Below are 20,696 nucleotides of genomic sequence, written 5' to 3'. Positions count from 1 at the left end.
CACTTCTGCTCTTCCACTGCCTCAGAGTTTGTTTTTAAAAAGACTGAAACAAGTGAGGCAGAGAGATTCCCAGAGACCCCACCAGTGCCTTCCCCCTCAGCTCTGTGCCGCCGGCCGTGCCTCCCCCTCCATCCATGGCGATGCCCGTGATACCCACTCCTGCACCTGCAGTTGCCCCCGAGGTCTTCTTGGCCCTTCTTGGCCCTTCTTGCCCCTTCTTGCCCCAGGGAGGTGCTGGAGAGGCAGCGTCAGGCCGAGCCGATGGGGAGGTGAGAACAGGCCTGCTGCCGCTGAGCGTTGGCGGGGGGAGCTCCCCATGGGCGTTTTTGGCATCGCAGGCAGAGGAAGGCTGTGCCAACGCTTCTCTGGCTGCCATCGTCTCTGAGGACGGAGGCTGTGGTGCGGTGGGCTCGTCCCTTCCTCCTTGGAGCCCTGCTTTCCCCGCCGAGCGACACTCCTGCCCGTAAGCAGCCCTTCTCAGCGTTCCAAAGCCGAGCCCCACAGCTGTGGCCCCCCAGCAGCCCCCCTGCCTTTCCCAGCTCCTGCCCCTCGGTGGCATACACCAGGACAGTGACCTTTGGCTGGAGGGCACCGAGGGACAGCTGAGCTTCAGCAGGTTCCTGCAGACAGACGTCGCGTGGCGGGGATTTGGCTCGGCCGGGAGCTGTCAGAAGTCTCCGTTTCCCATCTTGAGGTTTGGTCGTCACGGTCTGTTCTCGTCTGGCTGCCAGCAGCCCGGCACGTCAGGTGGCACTATGGCGTGCTGCTGCCCGCCTCCAGCCTTCCTCCCGCCGAGCATCCCCGAGGGGCTTGGCCAGTGCCCGTCCCTCTGGCACCTTCCTCCTCCTCGCTGGGAGCTGGGAACACACCTGAGCTGAGAAGCAGGAGGTGACAGCCCGGCTTCTCTCTTGCATCCTTCAAAATCACTGACGTTTAGTGAGATGCGAGGCGCTTTGGGATTGCTGAAGCGGGGAGGCTCCTGGAGCAGAGGCAGGTACGGCCGCCCAGGGCGCTGGTGCTGGCACCGCGCTGTGCGGAGACGGGCCCAGGCGCTGCAGCCTTTGGGCAGTGCTGGAATGAGCTGTGAGCCCCATGGAGGGTGTCAGCCGTTTCGGGACCGCTGGCTTCTCACAGGTGGGAGGTAGGACCCGCAGCGGGAGGACCTGGGGGCTTCTTGCTCAAAGTGACTTCCCTCGGACCCTTGTTCACTATAAAAACGCAGCTGGAATGCGCTCCTCTGCTTTTGCCGTGCCTGGCCCTCAAAGGGGCTGCGGGGCTCGTCCTCCCCGCTCGTGGCATCGTGTCGTGTCCAGCCCCGAGGCCTCGCTGATCGCGGGGTAGAGGAGCTCCGCGGCTTTTGGGCTGCGGCTGTTCGTCTTTCTCAACCTCCGCATCATGCCAGTTACGCTGGGGCAGGCAGGGTGTAGCAATTAGAGCCAATTAGCCAGAGACAAATGAAATCTCAGGCAGTTATCAGCGAGATGGAGAGAGAACAGGGTAAACCCTGCCGTGGGGTTTCCTGGGAACAGGTCCTTCTCCGGCACGGGCTGAGGTTGGGGACGTTTCTGTCCTGGAGAGCTGAGCTGGTGCCCAGAAGCGTTTGCCCTGGAGCAGAGGGAATTTTCCCAGCCTGGGCCGTGCAGGAGAGCAGAGCTGGCCGCGTTTCTGCACCCCATCATCTGCGCGGGTGTGTGCTTGCAGTTATCGGTGGTACCTGCTCCCTCCCTGGGTGAACGCGCTCTTCCTCCTTCCCCTTGCGGGGCAGTGCGGGCCGGGGCAGGAGCGTGCCGCGTTTCCCTGGAAAAGCTCTGTGGATGCTGCGGGCCGGGGCAGGAGCGTGCCGGGTTTCCCTGGAAGAGCTGTGTGGATGCTGCGTCACGGGGCAAGAGCCCGCGGAGATTTCTCCTGCACTGCTGCAGCTGTCAGCACGCGCTCCCTGATGCTGTTGAGGCTGAGGTTTGAACAGCGCAGGGTGCGGTCTCTGTCTATAAAATAACATTTGCATTTGGTTTTTTTAAATTGAAACTGCTTTTGGAAAACAGTTGGCTCTCAGGCTGCGGCGGCCTTGGCCCTGCGTCCTGCAGGAGCATCCCCCTCGCAGCGTCTTTTGGTGCTGAATTTTCTGCCCACCTCTTCTGCAGGTTTGTCTTCCGTTTGTTGCAACTGGAGGCGACCAGCTCTGCTTTGCGCTGGCCCGTGGCACGTGCGGGATAAATTAAGCGAGGCTTTAGGAGCTGGCTGGTGAAAATCCCCCGCTGCAGCGGGTGCTCCCACGCTCTGTGTCGCTGGGGCTGGTTTAGGTGCTCCCGTGAGGACGGGGGTTCACCGCATGGGGAGGCTGTGCGTCCGGGCAGGGCAGGAGTGTCTGAAGCTTGCACAGCGATTCTCAGCCGTGGTGTCAGAGAGAGATGCCTGCAGCGCTTCGGAGACTCCTCAGGGCTGTATGATTTACAGGATTTTTTTCCCAGACGATGGAGGAGGCTTTTGCGGGTGGTCGATGGTGTGTGGCACGCCCTTCCCAATGGCAGGGCGTGCTCCTCACGTGCCCTCCCGTGCATCGGGATATACCTGGGTCCCATCCTGGTGCTTTCCCTGCCGATCTACCCAACAGGGTGCTCTGAGCCGGACAGGGACTGAGCCGTGCCCCGCTTTGTGTCTCGACAGCTGCTGTGAACCCGTGCACCTCCCCGCGGGTGCCCCAGACCGTCCCCATGGACCTGCGGATCGGGCAGCGCGTCGTCAAGCCCGGCTCTGACACCACCTTGCTGGCCCTGAAGCACACGCAGCAGCTGCAGCACCAGCTCTTCCTCGCCAGCCTGCACCAGCAGCAAGTGGAGCAGCTCGCCCACCAGCACGTGAGGGTATGGCACTCCGGGGTGCAGGAGGGACCCGCACCCGCTTTTGGTAGCATCTGGGTGAGGACTGGGTGCTTTGAAGGATTAATTTTGCCCCCAGAGCACGTAGCTCATGGTGCCGCGTGTGTCTGCCAGCAGTGCCCTGCGTCAGGGCTGGCTTTGAGCTCTCTGGCAGGAATTAAGAGGCAGAGGCTGGAAATCCCAACCCCAAAATAACCTTTCCAGGTGAATTCCGTCTTCCCCCTGAGCTGGAGAGTCCGTAGTGCTTTTTTAGCCAGCCTGGAGACCTCTCTGACGCAAGGAGGCCGGCTAGGGAGTCAGGTGGGGGGGTTTCGTGTCTTACTTTCAGGCCAAATCTCCGTCCTGCCAAGGCCAGCGGGAGAGCTGTGGCCTCCTGGGATGTGCAGAGCGGGGAAATGTTTTCAGCCGCATTCCATGTGTGCTGAGCGAGGAGCCAGAGCGACTGGACAGGATGCCTGGTGTCTATGATCTGCCACTCCGCTTGGCCACCGCTGTTCCTCTGCCCTGAAGGCACGGCTTACTCACTTTACCAGCTAATTTGCTTTTCTGGGAAGGCTTCACTGGGATTCTCTAGCGTCACCCAGAATAGCACCCCTGCCCCGCACGGCGCCTGCTGCCAGACTGCATTGTCACAAAATCACAGCAGGATTCACTTTGGATGGTTCCTCTGGAGGCCCCCACTGAGAGCAGGGCCAGCTTCAGAGACAGGGGCAGGTTGTGGAGAGCCACGTCCAGGGAGTTGTGGAGAACCATGTCCAGGCAGGTCGTGGAGAACCACGTCCAGGCGAGTTGTGTCCACCTGTGAGCACAGAGATCACCACGCAGGGCTACGCGATGCCCATGGCAGGAACCAGCGCAGTACCTCCCGTTGGGATTTCTCTCGTGCTGCATCTGTCCCGTTACCACTCATCCTTTGCTGCCCTCCTTGGAGAAGCCTGGCTCCATCTGCTCTGTAACCCCTTCGAGCGGTGGAAGGTGCAGCTGTACCCTCTCTGTTCCAGCCTCATCCACCTCTCTCACATCCCATGTGCTCTGCTCCTGAACACCAGCCCCGCTCTCGGTGGCTGCCACAGGCTCACTGGTCCCAGTAATCTTGTCTGGAAGCCCTGGGGGGATCACGCTGAGGCTTTCTGGAAGAGGCTGAGCGTCAGCTTGGTCCACACAAGGGGAGTTTGAGATGCTGCTGCCGCCACGACTGCTGGGTGCTGAGGCGTTTGTGCAGACGTGATGCTTTCTGACCTGTCTGTGAGACGGAATCGTCTCTGAAAACCTCAGCGCTGGAAAACACCGAGATCCAAACTTTAAGACTGCTGTAATGGTTTATTTTCTTTTTTCCTCTTTTTAGTCAACCATGATTTTTATTTTTTGCTGTATTACACCATGCTCTAGCTACCAGTATGTCAAAACACCGTGAAAGGCAGCAAGTTGAAAGAGACTGGTTTGAGTTTTACAGCGTCCCTGGGGAGAACGTCTCTGGAGACGAAGACGTGTCCGGTTTGCTGTGATGAAGCAGGTTAACACGTCCTTGTCGGCCAGGGCTGCCCATCAGGTTTCCCAAAATGACCTAACAGACCGTTTCAGACACGCTCCATCACCGTGGTGTCATGCCCTGGGCTTGGGGAGGGGGTGAGAGGGCTTTGTTCCGCGCTGGCGAGGCTGGGGTCTCCTGGTGCTGATGTCCCTCTCCTCTTGCAGGTGACTATGGAGTCCCCACACCGCGAAGCCGAGCCTGGGCAGCAGGAGCAGGAGCTGCGGCAGATCCTCAATAAGGACAAGAGCAAGCGAAGTAAGAGCTTCCGCGTGTCTGCCGGCACACGGCACCGGGCGCTGTGTCTCTGCCTGAGGAGCCGTGTCCCCAAAACCAGGGGGCTTGGCTCACAGAGGGAGTGAGATCAGAGTGGCTTTTAGAAGGGGGCTCAGCAGGTGCTTCTGCCCTCATCCGGACCAAGCTCTGCCTTCTTTTGGTCTAAAGATGTGTGATAGGGTCCACGTCACTGGGCATCTCTGTCCTGTGCGTCAAGCGGAGCCGCGCTGCGCCTGGCTGGGGCCGAGAGAAGGGCTTAGTGTCCGTGAGGAACTCTGCTCCTTCTGAGCAGCCAGCAGCGATGCCAGCGAGTGGCAAGAGATTTTTGGGGGACTCCTTGGCCTAGCTGGTGTTTGCCCTTCGTGTCCTTCCTCACGAGGCCCAGCGATCTCCATGCCAAAGTTGGTCATGCCCCACTGCAGCGGTGCTGCCCGAGCTGGCTGCTTGTGGCTGCCCGGTGCGCTGGGCTGGGCATGAACTGGGCTGGAGCACCCGTGGCGGTGGGGAGAGGTTCGTGGGTCCTCCCACGCTGGGCAGAAGCGTTTGCGAGCCCCCTCCGGCTGCGGTCTCCCTGCGCCATCTAGTGCCAGTCGCTGCGGGGGCTCCGCCGGGGCTGGTGGGTGCCCTGCATCACCACCCAAAGGTGCAGCTGCAGCCCCCATCGCATGCGCTGCCCCGTCCCGGTGTCCGTGAGCCCGGCCTGAGGTCTGTGGGGATGCTGCTCTTCTCCCGTCTCGTCCCTCAGCTCCCAAATGGCTGCGGAGCCCGCGCTGCCCTGCCGCAGCTCGCAGGGTGGATGGGGATGACTGCAGCGCTGAAAACCCAGCGCCTGCCCTTTCCGTGCCGTTCCTGAGCAAACAGCTCCTGCGAGCGCGGTCGGCTCGGCGCGGCTAAGCGTGACCGCCTGTGCACAGCCCCTCTGTGCAATCTGGGGGTTGATCCTACAAATTAAGGAGCTTGCGCCCGGAGGCGCTGCATGCTGACAGAGAGGCGTGGAGCGTCCCCCCGTAACCACAGCGCGTTCCTGCTGGGACTGACCGGTGGAGACACGGCCCGGCAGAGGTGGGAGCGTGGGAACAGGCCCTAGTCCGAAGCGGGAAGCCACGCGGGAGGCTCACGGCAGCCGGGGGCTGGCGGTTGCGGCCCCCCTGCGGCACTCAGGCGCTGCGTGTACACCACTGCGGTGGGGCCAGGTGTTGAGCCAGGGGCACTGCTGTTTGTTTGCCGGCGGGTTGTGGTAAGGCTCATGCTTCTCCGGAAGAGCGCAGCTCTGTCAAGAGATTTGGGAGCCTCAGAGCGATCCCCTGAACTGTTTGGAGGTGCTTTCTTTTTCTTGCTGTCTTTCACGCAAGCTGTCCCCCTTTGAGGGCAGAGCGTGGCTGCGCGGGGAGCTGCAGGAGGAGCAGAGCTGCGTGCCGTCCGCTGGGAATGACCAGCATGGAGCCCTAGGGCACGGTGTCTCTGGAGGGGCTTCAGAAGGCTCCCATGCACCCGTGGGAGTTGTGTCGCTGCTGTATGAGCCGCGTTGTGCTTTCATGCCCTCGTTATTCTGTAGGTGTCAGCTCAGACCTGCTCACTCTGGTTCACGTGAAGCAGGCAGATCCAAGCTGAGACTCGCCTCTGGCGATGCTCTGCCTCTCACCAGCCGCACTCCCAATGCTCAGCGAGGCGGACACGAAAAGATCGGGCTGCTGCGGTGACACGGGAGAGCTGAGGGCGGGACGGGGATGCTTCCCTGACCATCTGGGAAGCTCCTGTTCTCCCAGCTGGCCTTCCTCTCCCTGAGCCAGCCTTGACCTGAGAACTGCACCAAGCATCTCCACAGGGTTTTCTCAGTGTCTGTGTGCTTGTAGGGGTCTCCAGCTGTCCTGACGTTACTTCGGGAGCTGTGGGGCCACACTCGTGTCCGCAGGGATTCTTTGGGCTGCTCCGTGTTGGCTCTCAGCCCCGTGTGGTCACTGCTGGTCTTTCTGCAGGTGCTGTGGCCAGCACAGTGGTGAAGCAGAAGCTGGCTGAGGTCATCCTGAAGAAGCAGCAGGCAGCTTTGGAGAGGACCAGCAACCCTAACCCCTCAGCCATGCCGTACAGGTAAAGTGAGGGCACCCTCTGGCCTGCCCTGAGTGGGACATCTGCTCAGGACCTCGCAAAGGTGGCTGTTTATCTTGGGCAAGATCTTGCCCTTATCTTCTGCTTCGTGGTCTTTAGACGTACGGTTTAGCTGATGTCTGTCAGGGTGAGGTAGCTTGGTTCTGTGTTACGTGTTTGCAGCTCCCATGTTGCTTTCCCTGACTTCGTTGGACTTTGATGGCTTATCCATCTCCAGACCTAAAAAGTACTGCCGAGCTGCTTGTCTTTTGTCCAAAGACAAGGCAAACACAGCAGCTGGATCTCTTCTCTAGGTGTTTGTGGGAGTGGACAGGACAAGCCTTTCTGGCCACCGGCAGAGCAGCTAGCGCAAACCCGGGAAAGGCCATGCCCCGTGGGCCACCCTTGCGTTGGAGGGCGTCGCTGGGAAAGGTCTCTAACAAGGTGACTTCTCCCTGTAGGTCTTTGGAGCCTCTGGATCCTGAAGGCCCTTCCCCTCCTGTGCTCAGCACCTTCCTACCCGCCGTCCCCAGCACTTCTCTTGACCCCCCAGAGCATTTTCCGCTGCGGAAGACAGGTAAGGCTTGGGGATAATGTCATCTCCTTCCCACTACGATATCCTTGCGGCCTGCTTGCAGGGGATGGCTGGAGCTGAGAAGCGGGGTGGCCTGGCCTCGCAAAGCCAGTCCAGCTTTGCCCCCATTGCAGTGGGGCCAGGACTAACTGTCCTGTCTGCTCACAGCCTCCGAGCCCAACCTGAAGGTGCGTTGCAAGCCCAGGAAGTGCCTTGACCGACGCAAGAACCCCCTGACGCGGAAGGAGAGCGCTCCTCCCTCGCTGAAGAGGCGGCCGCCCGAGGCGATCGGTGAGGGCTTCACCTGGCTGGTGATACCTCGGGGGTTCGGAGAGACCTTGGGGCCAGGCTGGAGCAGCTGTGGTCTGCCCAGGATCCTGCACCACGTCTGCTGGGGGGCTGTGTCTGGGGCTGGCACGTTTTCGGTGCCCTCCTTGGGCACAGCCCGTGGAGGGAGCTCTGCCACAGTGGTGCGGGGATAGAGGAATGAGGGAAGGACATTGCCGCAGCTGTGCCCTGCTGCTTTTTGGGCTCCTGATGGACCTACAAGGCTGGAAGGGTCCGAGGCACTGAGCAAATGTGGCTGGTCAGGCTTCCTTGCTGTGGTGGGGTACCCCGCGCTGTCAGCGCGGCTCCGTCTCCGCTGTGCCGTGCAGTCAGAGGGAGGTTTGCCCCTCCGGGCGCGGTGGGCAGCTCTCAGAGGGAGGGAGGGCTATGAAACGCTGGAGCAGGGGCTGTGCAGCCCTTCTCTGGCTGCTTGTGCCCATCACCTCCGTTTGTCTTCCTCGTGCAGACTCCTCCCCAAGCAGCAGCAGCACTCCGGTGTCCGGCTGCAGCTCTCCCAACGACAGCCTCCCCGCCGAGCATGGAGCGCTCCCCGCCGCCTCCAGCATGGCCCACGAGGTGAGTCCCAGCGGCCTCGCAGCCAGAGATCTTGGGGGCTGGGCCTTCTTGACCCCAGAGTTGGGCGTCCTGATCTCCCACTCCCATCCTCAGGCTAAGGTAGCATCTCCCCTCGGGGACCCTGGCCCTGAGCCCCACTGCCCAGGAACTGCCCTTAGCCTTGCTCTCCCTGCTCGGGGGGATCCTCTGCCCCGCCAGCACTGCTCACAACACACCGCCCTCCTTCACAGCGTGCATTTCTTGTCTCCTAGTGTATGTGCTGTCCCCACGGGTCCTTGATGCCCCTTGCCCAGGCCCCAGGGGTCCCCTGGCAGCTGGGGCTCAGCCGCTCTCTTCTGCTGCCCGCACCCAAGCTGCTTGTCCTGCGCTGAGCTCTGGCGCTGCTGGAGCAGGAGACTGATGACTGAATTGTGTTTGGTGCAGGCTCCCCTGGCCCAGCGCCTGATGATGCAGGAGAGCTCACTGGCCCAGTTTGCCCTGCAGAGTGCAGCCTCCCTTCCGGCCATCACGCTGGGATTGCCGGCTACCACTAGCGCCAGGGTAGGTAGCCAGGTTGCAGGTAGCCCCAGAACTGGGCGGAAGGTCCCCGTGGGGCAGGGGATGCCCTTTCCTTTGGGCTTGGGGTTGCTGGGGTAATGCCAGGCATGTGCTGGCTCTGGGCATTCCCAAACACTGCCCACGGGCAGGGTGAGGACGTGCCGTCCCCTCCCCGTGCTGCATCCCGGGGGGCTGCTAACCCCGTCCTCCTCCTTCCTGCAGGGAGAGGCAGATCGCCGCCCCCTCTCCAGCCTGGCGCACCGGGTGCCCGTGCTGAACGGACCTGTCCTCGCGGGCACGCACTCGCCCATGTTCGTACCGGCTGGCTTGGAGCAGCACGAGGCTGGGAGCCCCTTGTCCCCTCGGCTCCAGCCTGTCATCATCCTCGAGCCCTCGGTCACCCACACTCCGCTGGTGGCAGGTACGTGTCGAGCTCGGTGACGGGCGCTGTGGCTCAGCGTGGAGCTTTGCTCGGGGCAGGCAGGTTTTTTGGGTGCCAGGAAAGCCCAGTGGCCTTGTTTTTTCCGTTGCTTTCCCATGAGCCGGGGCTGAGGGCACGGAAGATGTTGACCCTGGTTCTGGCTAGCCGGCAAGCGTGTCCTTGCCAGGGATGAAACCAGAGTTCTGCACGCACCACGGCCTCCACAGTGCTGAGAGCGCCATAGCTTCGGCTCTGCCCCCCAGCTGCCCCTTGGCTTGCCTGAGCTGGGCTGCTGTGGAGCCATGCGCCTTTTCTGCAGCCCAGAAGCCCCCTTCCAAGGGGTCTTTCCTGCTTCTTCCTAGGCTCCTGTGCCAGCAGATTTCACTAGAGACCCTGAGTTGAGCCAGGCAGCTCAGATCTCTTGGCTGTGCCTCTAGCTGCCATATCTCCCCACAGCCTCTCTAGGTAATCCGCTCTGGCTGTAGCAGAACGAGAACTGGCTCCGTTGTGCTGGTTCCTGGCTCCATCTCTCCCTGCCCTGTGATACCTGCAGTGAGGAAAGCTTCTCCCATTGAGGATGAAGCTGAGGGACGGGGACTGAGATGACTGAGGTCAGCCAGATCCTGTCCCGAGAGCCCTGTGGGCTGTGTGGGCAAAGCGATGGGGACAGAAGGAGGGGAGCCGTGACGACACAGCCCGTCCATTCTAGCCAGCCAGATTCTGGGCTCCAGGGCTGGGCCACCGTCGTTTTCAGGGCTGTCTGGAGATCATGGGTACAGACAGCACTGCTGCTTGCCATGGCACGGGCTAACCGCTCTGCCGAGTGTCGTGTCTGCCCAGGGGACAATGCCACCCGTCACCTCTCCTTCCTCTCCCCTCCAGTGCCAGGGCTGGGAACAGTCCCCTTCTCCTTCGCCCCCTCACTCATCTCTGCAGAGCGCCTGTCGCTCCCAGGCCACCACAAACCACTGGGCAGGACCCGCTCGGAGCCCCTGCCCCAGAACCCCAAGGCCATCCAGCAGCAACTGGTCTACCAGCAGCATCACACCCAGTTCCTGGAGAGACTCAAGCAGCAGACGCACCTGGGCAAGGTGAGTTATGGAGGCCCAGCCCAAGGGTGAAGAGGCACTGGGACAAAGACGCTGGAAGGGTGCGAGATGGCAACCCTTCCAGCTGGGCAGTGGGTACCAGATGGCCGGGGCCAAGCCGCAGCCAGGCGTGCGAGACGCTGCCTTGCCCAGGCTCCTGGCAGCTAGCTGAGGGTACCTGCTCAGCATTTTGGCTCCTGCACCCACTCTGCTCCTGCCCCAAGATGCCCTGCCACTCCCTGTGACCTCCTCAGCCTGGCCTGACCCCTGCCACCTCCCTGTGCTCATTCGTGACCCCTCTGGCCACAGCGCATGGCTAAATCCAGCGAGAAGCCCCGTCTGCGGCAGATCCCTTCCTCAGAGGACATGGAGGCCGAGGGAACGCTCCCAGAGGCCGGGGCCGAGAGCAGCGACCCGGCGAGGGCACACGTGGAGCCCGCGCGGCCAGGGAGCGGCGTGAAGGAGCCCGAGAGGACGCAGAAGATGATGCAGCCTCAAGAGGAGCTTGTCCTGCAGCAGGTACAGAGGGCTGGCAGGGATGGAAGAGCCCTGGGGAGGGGTCAACCTGAGGCAGCCCTCTCCCTTCTGGGCACAAGGAGCCCATGGGCAAAGGGGCAATGGCTTCTCTGGCTGTCTCAAGCTGCATGGAGCCCTTGGGGTGGTTTGAGGTCTTCACAGCAGGCTCAGGAGCGGGCTGTAAGAGGTGCAGCTCCTAGCCGTGCCCTTCTCTCCAGCTGTGGCTTAATTGCTCAAGCGTTAGCCCTGAGCAGGCAGCACCCAGAGATCCGGCCCTGCAGTTCGGAGCAATTCCTTTCTCCATCCCTTGGTGTCTCCCATCCGAGGCTTTGCACAAACCCAGCAAAGCTGGCAGCGTCCTGAGCCTGGGAAGACTCAAATCAGACCCCAGAGCCACTGAAGGGGTGCTGCTTGCCTAAGGACACAGGCGCCCCGTCTGTACCTTCCTTGAACCCGGGGCACTTCGCTAGGACAGGGCCGAGAGCTGCAGCCACCCTGGTGTCAGCGAGGCTGGGCATCCTCCCCGGAGTGCCGGGCGTCGCTCCCCAAATTGCTGCGCCTTGCAGCAGGGCTGCCCAGCACCGTGGGGCTGAGCTGGCAGAGAGCAGCAGATGCTGCACGACGTGTCCCAGCTCCTGCAAACCGGCTCTGAGCGCCCCCAGCATGGAGGGGGCTGTGGTATCCAGACCCTGGGAGGGTCCCTTCCCCGTGCCGGGTGCTGCTGCCGGGGTGCCTGGCTCTGGACGCCGTGCTCATGGCGTGCTCTCTCCACCAGGCCTACCTCTGGGATTCCTACCAGCGCGTGCAGCAGCAGCTCCTCAAGCGGCAGCCCTTGGCCGATTCCCCCATGGTCCCCACCATCCATGGGGGGCACAGGCCCCTCTCCAGGGCCCAGTCATCTCCCGCCACCGCGACTGTCTCCCTCCCTGCCCCGGACACGGCCTCCAAGACGCTCTCCCTGCCCGTGCAGGAGCAGCCGGCCAAGCCACACTTCACCACAGGTACGACCTGGAGGGACTGTCACAGCTGGAGCTGCAGCAGGGGCTGGGGACAAGAGCTGGACGGGAGGAGGCCATCTAAGGTGGCTTTTCCAAGCAGGACCTGCCTATCCAGCCCCTTGACTGCCCTCCTGATGCAGCGGTGCTGGTACGGGACTGGTTCACTCTCTTTCGTATCCAAGGCAGGATTTGCTTCAGGCAAAGGACAGAGGCTCCCGTGGCTGGAGGGAGGTGTTTCGGTCACATCACGTAGTTGGGGGTGTTCAGGGTCCCAGGCAGCCCCTGTAGGGTCAGCAGCACTGAGGCCTGGGTGTCCTGCCCAGTCTCTGGACAGCGTCTCTCCTTGTGCATTGCAGGGCTGGTTTACGACTCGGTGATGCTCAAACACCAGTGCTCCTGCGGGGACAACAGCAACCACCCGGAGCACGCGGGCAGGATCCAGAGCATCTGGTCCCGTCTGCAGGAGAGAGGGCTGCGCAGCCAGTGCGAGGTGAGCGCGAGCGGCGGGGTGGGAGCCGCACAGCCTGTCTCAGAGAGGGATGCTGGTACGGGAAGATCCTGCTCCCACCTCCATCCCTTTTGCTCCCAGATCTTCTCAGCCTGTTGCCACCATTATCCAGGCAGCAAAGACCTTGGGAGAGGGCTTGCACTGGTGCGTTGTTGGCAGTGCCAAGCCAGAGCATCCTGGTCTAACCATCTCCGGCTTCGATCAGCAGCAGCAGTCTGCTCTGCTGGAAGCTGGGCGTAGGGAGAGGCATGATGCCTGTTGAAACAGGGAGTTTTGCCAGCTCTGGGAACATCAGTGTCACTTCCAGTCTGTTAGAAACCTTGCCCTGGGCTAGCTGGGCTGACTGGTCCACACCAGTTGTGGGAAGGTGATGCTGGCGTTTTCTGCCTGATCCCTGGCTGCGAATAAGGGGGGTTGCTCTAGCTCAGCTCCGAGGCAAGAAGCACCCTGCTCAGCCCTGCAGCTGCCTCCCTGGCTGCGGTGGCGTGAGCTGCGGCCGTCCTCAGACAGCAGGACGTGCCACCTCCACCCTCGGAGGCTGGTGTGCGCGGGTGGGAGAGCCTGCATCTCCCACCTGGAGCGGCTGGGTCACAGCCCCTGTCTGCCGCAGTGTCTGCGGGGACGCAAGGCCACGCTGGAAGAGCTGCAGTGCGTCCATACCGAGCGCCACGTCTTCCTCTACGGCACCAACCCTCTCAACCGCCTGAAACTGGACAACGGGAAGCTGGCGGGTGAGTCCACATCCCCACCGCTCCCTCAGGCAGCCGCGCCCTTGCCGTATGCCTGTCCCTGCCCGCGCATCCACACCGGCTCAGGGTGCCCTTGGGGACCGCGCCAAGCAGCTCCTGTGGGGCTGGTCCTAATTCTGGCTGAGCAGCCAGGCCAGACCTCCCTCCGTGGTACCTCCGTGCCGTGCACCCTGTCCCCCAGCATTCCCCCGTTTCTCAGCTCTGAAGTCCTCGCTGTCCCCTCTCTGCAGGGATCCTGTCGCAGCGGATGTTCGTCATGCTGCCCTGCGGAGGGGTGGGGGTAAGTGCTTGATCTCTGCTCCGGCCAGTTTTGGACAGGGTTGTTCCTTTCCTCTGTCCCCAGTGAGGGCTTCCCCGTGGGCTTGAGCGGAGAGGGAGCTCCTGAAGCCTTTGGGCTGCCAAGGTTGGGTAGCCCCAGGTGGGAGCACTTAATCTGTGGGCAAGATGTCGTTGTATCAGAGCTTCCCCTGTCCTTGGGATGGTCCTGAGCATCCCACCCTTGAAAGGGGGCCCTTTCCACTGCCTTACTCTGGGGCAAGCCAGAGCCCCTCACAGCCATTTCTGAGAGCCCAGGGTGTTGGAAGACAGTGAGCTGGTGGGACGGCCGGGGGAGGACACAAGCCGTGATCTCTGTTGAGGGAAGGGAGCAGTGTCGTGGGGACAGCAGCTTGCTACTTCTCTCCAGACACGTCCGTGGCCTCTCCTTTCACAGCTTGCCACTCTGGTTTCTCTCCATTCATTGTGTTCTCCTCTCTTCCTCTCTCCTCCCTGTCTCTGTCCTTCTCTCTCTCTTTCAGGAGGGGTCTCACTCCATGCCTTCCTGCTGCCTCTTCTGGTTCTTCTCTCCTTGCCCCTGCTGCTGGGCACCAGCTCTTCTCAGCCCCGTTTGCATCCACTTTCCCCACTCTGCTTCTCCCTCCCTGCCCTCCCCGCACCCGTGCCCTGACGGCGGGGGGCTGGAGCTGCCCCTCTTCATGGGCAGAGGGGAGCCTTTGAGTTGCACACATGGAGTTGATCAGAAGAGACTTGAGTTTTCCGGCTCTGGCTCAGCCCTTGACGTGATCCTGATCAAACCAAGATGTTTGGTTAAACGATAAAATAAGATAAAGAAGGTAACGGGTGTTTTCTCCTTCCAGCCCCTGGGTGCAGGGTGAGATGCTCTGTGTGGAGCTCGGCTCGGGGCTGGGGCTGACAGCAGGCAGAGGAGCTGCCGCTCTGGCCAAGGAGCCACCGGGGAGCTTGCCCCATGGCATGCGAGGTGCTCCAGCTCCATGGTGCCCGGCCCTTCAGCCTGCATGGGAGTTCAACCCCTGGCCCCGAGCGGGGTGGCTGGCAGAGTGTGGGTCCCACAGCCGAGACCTCCTCCACCGGTGCCTTGTCCCCACCTGACCGATCCGCTTGCTTCCAGGTGGACAGCGATACCATCTGGAACGAGCTGCATTCCTCCAACGCGGCCCGTTGGGCTGCGGGCAGCGTCACCGAGCTGGCCTTCAAGGTGGCTACCAGGGAGCTGAAGGTAGAGTGGCTTCACGCGGCGGTGCCGGAGCTGTGCGTCACCCCGCGGCTGGGCAGGAGAGGGGCTGGGGATCTCCCCAGCCGGCACCGGGTGCTCCCAGCCCTGCGCTGCTGCGCTCCCCATCCCTGGCAGGAGCCACCAGCCGGGGGGTGGAGGGGGTGCGTGATGCTGGGGCCGTCAACTCTGATCGCTCGCCTTTGTTTTGTCCCCAGAACGGCTTTGCTGTGGTGCGGCCACCTGGACATCACGCGGATCCTTCCACTGCCATGTAAGGGCCCCTTCCCAAGCCACAGGGCTTTGGGCTGGCACCCCAAAAACCAGCCGCTTGGCTCCCAGTCACTCCAGACTAACCTCCCCCGGGACACGTCCGTATCGAGGCCGGGGGAGAGGGGATGGAGAGCCCACCCTTCAGGGCGCACGTGGACAGGAGGGAAGGGTGCTCAGGAAGGGCCTTGGAGCGTTAACTGGCGCCGACTCCCTCTTTGCAGGGGATTCTGCTTCTTTAACTCGGTGGCCATTGCCGCCAGGCAGCTGCAGCAGAAAGGGAAGCTCAGCAAGATCCTCATTGTGGACTGGGTAAGTCCCCTCTGTCCCCTCCGTGTCCCTGCTCCCCCAGGACGTCCCCAGGAGCGGGTGCCTGCGCTTTCTCCCAGCTCTGGTTTGGAGCTGGACTGGAGAGCAGCGAAACCTCCTCCTTCGGGGACCGGCTGCAGGAGCGTGTCCGGGAACCCCCCGACGTGCCAGGATGGGGGAGCAGGAGCCGATCCTGGGAATGGGGGACCTGGCCCTGGAGCGGGGGAGAGATCCAGTTGCTTTTAGCCCTGTTAGGCTGTAGAGCCACCCTCAAGGCTGAAAAAAGAGCGCTTTCCCAATCTCTCTCTCCTTCTAGGACGTTCACCACGGCAATGGGACTCAGCAGATCTTCTACAGAGACCCTGATGTTCTCTACATCTCCTTGCATCGTCACGATGATGGCAACTTCTTCCCCGGTAGCGGGGCCGCAGACGAGGTAAGGGCACCGGCAGGCTGCGAGGTCTGTGCGCTCTGCCCGGGGCCGGTGGCGGAGGTGGCGGCCAGGAGAAGCAGAGTTGTTTTGTGTCGGTGCCTGTGGGCTCGTTTCCCGGCGATGCCCGGTCCGGCCTGGTCACCCGGCTGGCTGCAGAGCCGAGGCTTCGTCCCAGCCTGCAGCTGGTGGCAGGGCACGGTGACTGACGGCTGCTTGGCTCTGGGAAGTGTCAGGAAAATGCCACGGCTTCTGCTCTGCAGCAAACCCAGCTAGCTCCTGTGGCACGGGGCAGGGGGTCCGGGACACCCAGCCCGGCCTCCCTGGAGCCTGGCAGCGGTGAAGCCCGCTCAGCATCCCTGCAGGCCACATCCAGGCCTTCACGGCTGTCCTTGCTCTCTCGCAGGTTGGCGCTGGGCCTGGTGAGGGATTTAACGTCAACGTAGCCTGGACTGGAGGGCTCAACCCGCCCATGGGTGACCCTGAGTATCTGGCTGCTTTCAGGTACCGTTCCTCATGTTTCTCCTCGTCCCATCATTTCCTCCGTGTAGGCTTAGCCAGCGCTCAACACCTCGTATTTGTTTTTCGCCCACGCAGGACGGTGGTGATGCCAATTGCACATGAATTCTCCCCTGATGTGGTGCTGGTGTCGGCCGGCTTCGACGCGGCTGATGGCCACCCACCACCCCTGGGCGGCTACAAAGTCTCCGCTAAATGTAAGGAGGTGGAGGCAGCGCCGCTGGCTCGGGGTGGGTTGTTCCCGCTGCCCACCCGGGCTGGGACCACGGCGCAGGGGTGGCAGCTCCGTGGGGAGCTGCGGGGTGGTACCGGCCTGGTGTCGAGGGCCAGGGCCTCGTGTTTCGGGCAGGGAGGCTCACAGCCGCCGCTTGGGCTTTACCCCTCCAGGCTTTGGCTACATGACGAAGCAGCTGATGAGCCTGGCTGGCGGAGCCATCGTCCTCGCGCTAGAAGGTGGCCATGACCTAACGGCCATCTGCGACGCGTCCGAGGCCTGCGTGTCAGCCTTGCTGGGCAACGAGGTGAGAGCCGGGGGTCGGCAGGTTGCGGCTGTGGGGCTCTACCGATGCTGCGAGCCAAGCCCTGCACGCAGCTCCCTGCTCTTGACCCCCTGTGTCTTCCTTTGGCAGCTGGACCCTCTCCCAGAAGACAGCATGAGGCAGAAACCAAACCCCAACGCTGTGCGCTCCTTGGAAACGGTGATCCAGGTCCAGAGTGAGTGTCCCAGGGGGGCCCAGTTAGGGACCATGGAAGAGCCAAGCGTTAGCATTTCCTCCCCTCTCCAGTAAACCCCATGACCTGTAAGGGGACGCTTGGCCTAAAAGACCCCAGTGGAGCCCTTCATCATCATCCTCCTCATGGGACAGTGTTGCCCCTGCGCTCACTGCAAGGGAAGCCCAGAGACCTGGGGCACCCTGATCCCAACACCCCCTGATTTTTCCTTCTCCCGCAGGTAAATACTGGGTGGCCGTGCAGCGCTTTGCCTCCAAGCTGGGCTGCTCCTTCCTGGAGGCACAGCACCACGAGGCAGAAGAGGTGGAGACGGTCACAGCCCTGGCCTCCCTCTCGGTGGCTGTGATGGTGGAGAAGAGGTGATGCTCTCGATCGATCCTGGGAGGTGTGGGTGCCCCTCGCTCCCTGTGTGCCTGGCTCTGAGCCTTGCTGTCACGAGGGTGCCCCACAGCCAGATGAGCTCCTGGGAGGTCAGCATAGTGCTGGCTTTTGGGTCTTGGGCTGTGGGAGGTAGAAATTACAACCGTCCTCCCTCCCGAGAGCTCTGATCCTGTCACCCTCACATCCCGGCAAATTCGGCCCCAGCATTCGGTGTCGGTGGGTGGTGGGGTGAGGTCCTGCATCCAGGGGGTCAGGACCTGCGTTGGCTTCTGGGGGATTCAGTGCTGGGTTCTTCCCAAACAAGATGAAAACCAGACCAGATTCTCTTCCCTTCCTTGGAGTCTGGAGGTTCATCGCCTCCGTTCAGCGCGGTCCTCACCTGCCCACCGCCTTTTCTTTCTCTAACCAGGACTCAGCCGGAGTCTACGTAGGTCTCGGTGGGGCAGGAAGCACTGGGAGGTTGTTGTGTAGAGGCTGGACTTGCTGGAAGGCCCCTCAATGCAGCGAGGGATGTGTTGTGTCACACGGGTCTCCTCCTCATCTCGTGTGTCTTATTTCTCCATTTCAGGCCACAGGACGAGCCCATGGAGGAAGAGGAGCCCATGAACCAGTGATGAGCAGTGACATTCTCTGCTCCCCTGCTTCCAGGATGTGGCTGGACTCTCCCGAGCCCAGTGCTCGCTCTTCACTCCTGGCTTCCCGTTTGCCACGTCGTCCTCCCTCTCCGAGTCATGGTCCCGAAATGGCCTGGACCTTTGCAGGCCTCCCAGAAGGGATGCGCCTGCAGCCACCTGGAAGACGTCCTCTTGCTCGGGATGGATGGAAAACCATGAACTCCCTCTGCACGGCGTGGCTTCGCAAACCCAGACCGTGCTTGCAATCAGTCCTCAACCTTTGGGACCTGAAACCCCTCTGGGGCCACGTGTGAGACGCAGACCTGCCCTTCTCCCGGGATCTTCCTCGCCCTTGGAGAAGGGGGTGGGTGTTGGGATGGATGCTGTGGCCGTGCTGCGGGTGGTTAGAGCCACCGTCGGGACTGCACCCGGAGCTCCTCGCCGGCCGGGCAGCCGTGCCTGTGAGAAGCAGCGCTGTGTTCCGCTCGGGTGGGACAGGCTCTCCGTGTCTCCTCGGGAAGGCTTCCTGGCTCCCTTCCTCTGGCAGGGCAGAAGGCGGGAGCGAGCGTGACGGCGCCGTGGGGCGTGAGCTCGTTCTGCAGGAGAAGGGTTTGGACGGCTGCGGATGACGCACCGCTCGCCTTGCAGCCGGGGAGGAGCGAGGGCTGGAGCGTCTGCACCCGGGATGGCAGCGGTGGGACACCCTAACCACTAGCCGGAGCGTGGCCCCTCTGGTGCTGGGGCTCTGATTTGCACTATATACAATTGGCGTGTGCTGATGTGAACCTCACGGACTCTTCCCAGGGGAATTTTGGGATCGAACACCTGTTCGTGTGGACGTTACCGAGGTGCCTCGAGCCCTTTTCACCCACCCCGCCCTGCGGATCTGTGTCGGCGTAGACCCTGCGATCCCCGGCGCAGGGGCAGCCCAGCTGTCTTCCAGTTCCCCCCCTGCGCCCCCCCTCTCTGCAGGTGCACCCCCAGCCCCCTGCCGGCGCCCCAACGGGCTCCTCTTCTCCAGCTGAGATCAAACCAAGTCCTGGCACCCTCTGCGTGGCGCTCAGCTCCCCCAGGGATGCCCAGAGCCCCAGGAACAGCGTCTGTCCCAGGGACAGGGGTAGGGTCCGGCCCCCCCAAAATGGGGTGTCCAGCTGGATTTGCCTTCTTCCCGTCTTGGGCTGAAGCGGGGCCTTGTGTGGCTCCTCGCCCCGAGAGCCTTCCCCCGTTCTTCCCTGTGTCCTGTGGGTCACCCCGCAAGGACAGGTCCCCGCCTGGGCGTCGCGGTGCTGGGCTGCAGCAGGGTTTGGGGACAGCGGGGCCGGGGCGGAGGGGCCGGACGGGACGCTGAGGCCTGGCTGAGCTCAGGAGGCGGCCGGGTCTGGCTGCAGGCACAGGGAGGAGATTTTGTAAAAAAAAAAAAAAAAACAAAAAACCTAACAAAGAAGGAGAGAAAAAAAAAAAAAGACTTTGAAAGAATAAAGCATTTCTGTGTCTCAGAGAGCCCAGAGCTGGGGTCCAGCAGCGCCGGTTGGGGGCACAGAGATGGGTGCGGGTACCCACACCCACCCCACGAGGGGGTCCGGGGGTGGGCACCCTCGGCAGCGGCCTCTCGCTGGACAGGAGAGAGGGCATCAGCCTGCAGTGGGACAGCTCGAGCAGGAAGAGGTTTAAGAGCACCCTAAAACCTCTCTCTTTTCCAGAGCCTGGCAGTTGTGGGTGCTGGCCCTCCGTCCTGTGGGTCTGCCCCTCAGCTGGGCCGCGGGGTGGTGGGAAGGACCTGCTGCCGCTCCAGCCGTACGGCGCTCGGGCGTCGCTGGTGCCCCCGAGCCCAGGCTGGTGCTGCCACCCCGTCCCTGCCCCCGTGCCACCCCCTGCCACCCCGTCCCTGCCCCCGTGTCACCCCCTGCCACCCCGTCCCTCCACCCCATCCCCTCGGCTGAGCCGGGCGCCCCGCAGCCCCCGTGCCACGGCTCCCCCTGCACCACCGCCTCGCCCGCCATCGGCCTCCGTTCCCGCTCCCTGCTCAGTCCCAACCTCATCCCCATTTCTCCCAGCGGGTCCCGGCTGTGCCGGAGCGAAGCAGGCCGCGGCCGCTCGCCTCTGGGGAAGCCCAAAGCCCAGCATCGGAGCAGAGTTTGTGCCCCAGTTTCCACCCGGAGAAGGCGACGGGTGCGACGCTGCGCTCGGCGGTGGAAACCGTGGCTGCCGTGAAGCAGAGGGAATGCCCCGAGCACACGGCCTCTTTCCTCACTTTTTGGGGATTTGACGAGTCCAGGTTTCCTCTGGGTCTGTCGGGGTGAATTAACAAAGGGAAAAAGTTGAGGTTAATTGAGCTCATGAGTTCGAGGGCTGACCCTTCCCGGAATGGCTGGCAGCACCCAGCGAGCCCTTCCTGGGCCTCACGCGGCCTGGCCCGGGCCGGGCGGCCCAGAGACCCCTCATCCTGCGCACCCCGCCTGCGAGGGCCGCCCCGCGCCGGAGCCAAACCCCGAGCAGCCCCTCTGTGTTCGCCCCCATGTTGTGGCACCGCAGCAGTGACCAACATGCCAAAGGGCTCACTGGACGCACCGGCCCCGGCGGCCGACGGGGGGCTTGTGGTGGGGTGGGGTGGAGGGGGCGGTGGGGTCCCAGGGGTGGAGGTCCTGCCGTGGCGATGCTGAAGCCCAGGTTTGGGTGGGTGCGTCGCCGCCTGGGTGCTCCCACCGCTCCTCGGTCAGGATGGAGGAGGGACCTCTGCCCGCTTCTCGCAGCTGAGGGGTCCCCGCGCGACACCGATGGCGGCCGGCTCCTCCAGCTCCCCGCTGCAGCCGTCGCTGCTGCCGTGCCCGTGCGTCCCCGTGAGCCGGCTCCCGCGAAGAACGGCACCTCCGGC

The 20,696-nt window shown here is 62.8% G+C and overlaps 1 protein-coding gene across 10 annotated transcripts in view; it reads left to right on the top strand.

The window, feature by feature from the left end:
- The window catches only part of HDAC7 (histone deacetylase 7), an 87,448-nt gene extending 68,124 nt beyond the window's left edge, over positions 1-19,324 (top strand). For 9 of the 10 annotated variants that reach the window (XM_086768786.1, XM_086768782.1, XM_086768785.1 and 6 more), the window contains 24 exons: positions 2,665-2,861; positions 4,572-4,662; positions 6,657-6,768; positions 7,227-7,342; positions 7,508-7,630; positions 8,133-8,242; positions 8,666-8,782; positions 9,002-9,200; positions 10,083-10,291; positions 10,598-10,807; positions 11,580-11,805; positions 12,159-12,292; positions 12,921-13,041; positions 13,290-13,339; positions 14,468-14,575; positions 14,788-14,843; positions 15,064-15,151; positions 15,465-15,584; positions 15,985-16,082; positions 16,176-16,294; positions 16,485-16,618; positions 16,727-16,811; positions 17,050-17,188; positions 17,779-19,324. In XM_086768786.1, coding sequence (XP_086624912.1) covers positions 2,712-2,861; positions 4,572-4,662; positions 6,657-6,768; positions 7,227-7,342; positions 7,508-7,630; positions 8,133-8,242; positions 8,666-8,782; positions 9,002-9,200; positions 10,083-10,291; positions 10,598-10,807; positions 11,580-11,805; positions 12,159-12,292; positions 12,921-13,041; positions 13,290-13,339; positions 14,468-14,575; positions 14,788-14,843; positions 15,064-15,151; positions 15,465-15,584; positions 15,985-16,082; positions 16,176-16,294; positions 16,485-16,618; positions 16,727-16,811; positions 17,050-17,188; positions 17,779-17,824 — 2,961 coding nt within the window. In that variant the 5' untranslated portion in view covers positions 2,665-2,711 and the 3' untranslated portion in view covers positions 17,825-19,324. Of the gene's footprint in view, positions 1-2,664; positions 2,862-4,571; positions 4,663-6,656; positions 6,769-7,226; positions 7,343-7,507; positions 7,631-8,132; positions 8,243-8,665; positions 8,783-9,001; positions 9,201-10,082; positions 10,292-10,597; positions 10,808-11,579; positions 11,806-12,158; positions 12,293-12,920; positions 13,042-13,289; positions 13,340-13,856; positions 14,172-14,467; positions 14,576-14,787; positions 14,844-15,063; positions 15,152-15,464; positions 15,585-15,984; positions 16,083-16,175; positions 16,295-16,484; positions 16,619-16,726; positions 16,812-17,049; positions 17,189-17,778 lie in introns of those variants that run through there. The other variant, XM_086768790.1, reaches the window with a different exon arrangement.
- Positions 19,325-20,696: the final 1,372 nt, after the last annotated feature.

This window comes from Chlamydotis macqueenii, chromosome 29 (genome assembly GCF_036417535.1).
Source record: "Chlamydotis macqueenii isolate bChlMac1 chromosome 29, bChlMac1.mat, whole genome shotgun sequence".
Classification (NCBI taxonomy): domain Eukaryota; kingdom Metazoa; phylum Chordata; class Aves; order Otidiformes; family Otididae; genus Chlamydotis; species Chlamydotis macqueenii.
This window is presented reverse-complemented; position numbering and strand designations above follow the sequence as displayed.